Source organism: Pyrgilauda ruficollis, unplaced genomic scaffold, assembly GCF_017590135.1.
Source record: "Pyrgilauda ruficollis isolate IOZ18807 unplaced genomic scaffold, ASM1759013v1 scaffold74, whole genome shotgun sequence".
Taxonomy (NCBI): domain Eukaryota; kingdom Metazoa; phylum Chordata; class Aves; order Passeriformes; family Passeridae; genus Pyrgilauda; species Pyrgilauda ruficollis.
The window spans coordinates 1,212,449-1,215,286 of NW_024529266.1; the positions used below are offsets into that span (position 1 = coordinate 1,212,449).

Consider the following 2,838-nt stretch of genomic DNA (forward strand, 5'->3'; position numbering starts at 1 on the left):
GTAACAGAAGGCATTACTTGAACAGGAACAAAACTTAAGCTCAGCTGTTACAGGCCGCTTGTAATATATTGCAAAAAACAGAGAGTCCTGAGGTAACTTCTGACCTTGGAGAATGCAGCTATTTTACCCGGCAAAAAGAAATTCCCGCGCCCCCCCCCCCCCCCCCCCCCCCAAAAAAAAAAAAGCCTCATTTCACATTCATGGTACCATACCTCAAGTGCCTAATTAAAAAATTACGTACTTTCCAGTAGAGGGGTTGAGCATTTCTGTGTAACTACAATATCATTTGACCCTGGATGATGAATGATAATTAGGGCTATGACACGCAATTTATTGATGAGCGTTAATAACGCTAATCATCTTCTGTCTCCACCTTTGACAAGCTAAGTTGTATAGGAGGCGAAAAATACATTTTGTTAGAAGAAAGGGACACACTTTGAGCATTAGCAATCTGAAAGTGTCCTTGGCTGTAGCCATTGATGCAGTAAGCTCTTCCCTCTGCACACCTGCCTCTCCTATGCATGGACTACAGCCAGCATAAGGAAGCCTGGTACTGAGGATTGCTGCAGTTTTTAGGGTTTAAACTCATTCTCCTTAAAAATAAAAACCTTTTCATTATTTATTAATTTGGATCAATTGATAGTTAGACCTGTTGTCATCCACAAGACTTTCTAAACTTTTGTGTGCCAGGAGATAAGCCACAGATTGTACAAGTCTGTAGCCAGTGACTTTTAACCAGTGCTAAGAGTAGCAAAATATGACAACAGCCCTGACAATTCCCATTTGCTGGGATAAGACTGCCATTCAGCCATGGAACAGCCTGGCACACACAGCTCCTAGGAAGTTATGCCCTGTATATGAAGGAATTCCAGCTTGGAGGCCCAGGATAGTGTGCTGTTTTGGTGAGGGCGAGTCATGCCCAAGTATGAGCAGAATTGCAGGAGTGTTTGTACCCACCAGAAAATACTTGTAGTCAAGGTAATGAGCAGTCACGCTGGTGACGCCTCACTGTGTGAGCTCCTTTATCTCTCCCGACCTTTATTTGACTGAACTGTACTTGAAAACTCTCAAATCTAATTCAAATAACACTGAATTATCATGGCAATACTAGAGTAATTAACCATCCTACTATCAAGAGGGGTGCTAAGCAAAATCATCAGTAAATCAACTAGCAGCTTCTAATTTGTTTGTAATAAATTTTTAATGAAAAATTGTGAATAAATTTTTTAATGTAAAGCACTTAACATTTCAGTATTTAATACAGCTGTCAGCTGTCAGAAATCCAGTAATAAAAAGTACCTGGTAATTTACTTTCTTATTAACTAAAACTGTCCTAACCAATTGCAGTGAAAATAATGGAACACTATTAAAAGATGTGAAAACCACTTGTACAGGTTAATATTACTAGATTTTCTTCCACTTCTAACTTTGATTACATCAGAAGAAACAGTTTCCCTAACAAGTACCAGTTCCTGTCACATAAGCTTTGGTGAAGTGGTGTACAGTTAGTTGCTTTTTTATACAGCAGTTTCTGTGTTTATACTTGCGTGAAACAGCACGTCCTGCATTAAATGGTATTAACTTCATCTGTTACTGAAAAGAAAAATTTTGGATTGCTAAGTAGAATACACAAATTGTGCTCTAAAAGAACTTAAGACAGCATTGGGATGAATTCCAGTAAGCCTGACATTTTTATAGTGTTAGGCAATAGGCTTTTTAAGTTGAGATAATCTCCCATGCAAGAGAAGGACATCTATCGCTATTAACATTCACCGATTTTTTTTTAACAGTGGTAAAGTGTCCACGTTTGTTCATATTCACACGTGAAGGAAAAAAACACTCAGTAATTGCAACTGTGAAAAATGATACATAGTACTTTATTCCCTTCTCCCTGTTTTGATTTGCCCACAAAAACTTTTTAGAAAAACATCCTTTTCTGAAACACAAAACTAGTGCCTTAATGGCCCAGATTTTCAATCACATCAGTCTTTTGGGGTCAATTTTCTCCAGGTGTACTAGAGGCTTCAGCTGCTCAGCAAAGTTCCTCATGTCATCAGAAACAATGTCCTGCCCTGCTGGTGCGACTACGTTGAGCTCCACCAAGTAGGAGAGGGAGAGCGGCTCAATGCTCTCCGTGTTTCCTGGCATCAGTATGCGGAATATCTTGTACACCACGATCTTCATGATGCCCTTGCGGAACACGTGCCCTTTGGCCACGAACTCGTGGTCCATGCGGAAGCCCATCTCCACCAGGAAGTCCGTCAGGTTGTCGGACGTGGCGATGTCCACGCAGTTGCGCACCAGCGCGTGGCGGTTCTTGTCGCCTATTTCGGGCTGTCCCAGGTAGCGCAGGTGCCAGGGCATCCCGCTCTTGTCCATGGAGCGCCGGGCGCGCAGCACGAAGGGGCTGGCCTGCTGCCCCTTCAGCAGGAACACCATCTCGTGGTCCAGGAAGGTCTCGGGCTCCATGTTGTCGCACAGCCCGCGCAGGCGGTGCAGGAGGCTCTCCAGGCTCTGGTCCAGCACGCTCCCTGCGGAGACAGCGCCACGACCATCGCCTCTCCCACGGGCCGATCTGGGCCCCGCAGCGCGCCCGCCCCAGCGGCCCCCGGCCCGCCCGTGCGCGGCGCCAGCCCATCCCCCCCCCCCCCCCCCCCCCCCCCCCCCCCCCCCCCCCCCCCCCCCCGCACCCCCCCCCGGGCGCCCCGCCCCCTTTCCCTCACACGCCCTGGGCGGGTTTCGGAGGCGGAACACGGGCCGAGGCGCGGCTTTTTGCACCTCCGCTTGGCTTTCCGGACAACTTCCTTATCCTGAGAGTGGCCGAGCGCTGGAACAGGC

At 46.8% G+C, this 2,838-nt stretch overlaps 1 protein-coding gene across 1 annotated transcript; it reads right to left on the reverse strand.

Moving 5' to 3' along the window:
• Positions 1-1,847: 1,847 nt before the first annotated feature.
• On the reverse strand, positions 1,848-2,640 carry MED18 (mediator complex subunit 18; the record flags this gene model as incomplete). The annotated part of the gene is made up of 1 exon (XM_041486079.1): positions 1,848-2,640. A coding segment is annotated over one exon (663 nt), but the record flags the coding sequence as incomplete, so codon positions are not given.
• Between the last annotated feature and the right edge of the window lie 198 nt (positions 2,641-2,838).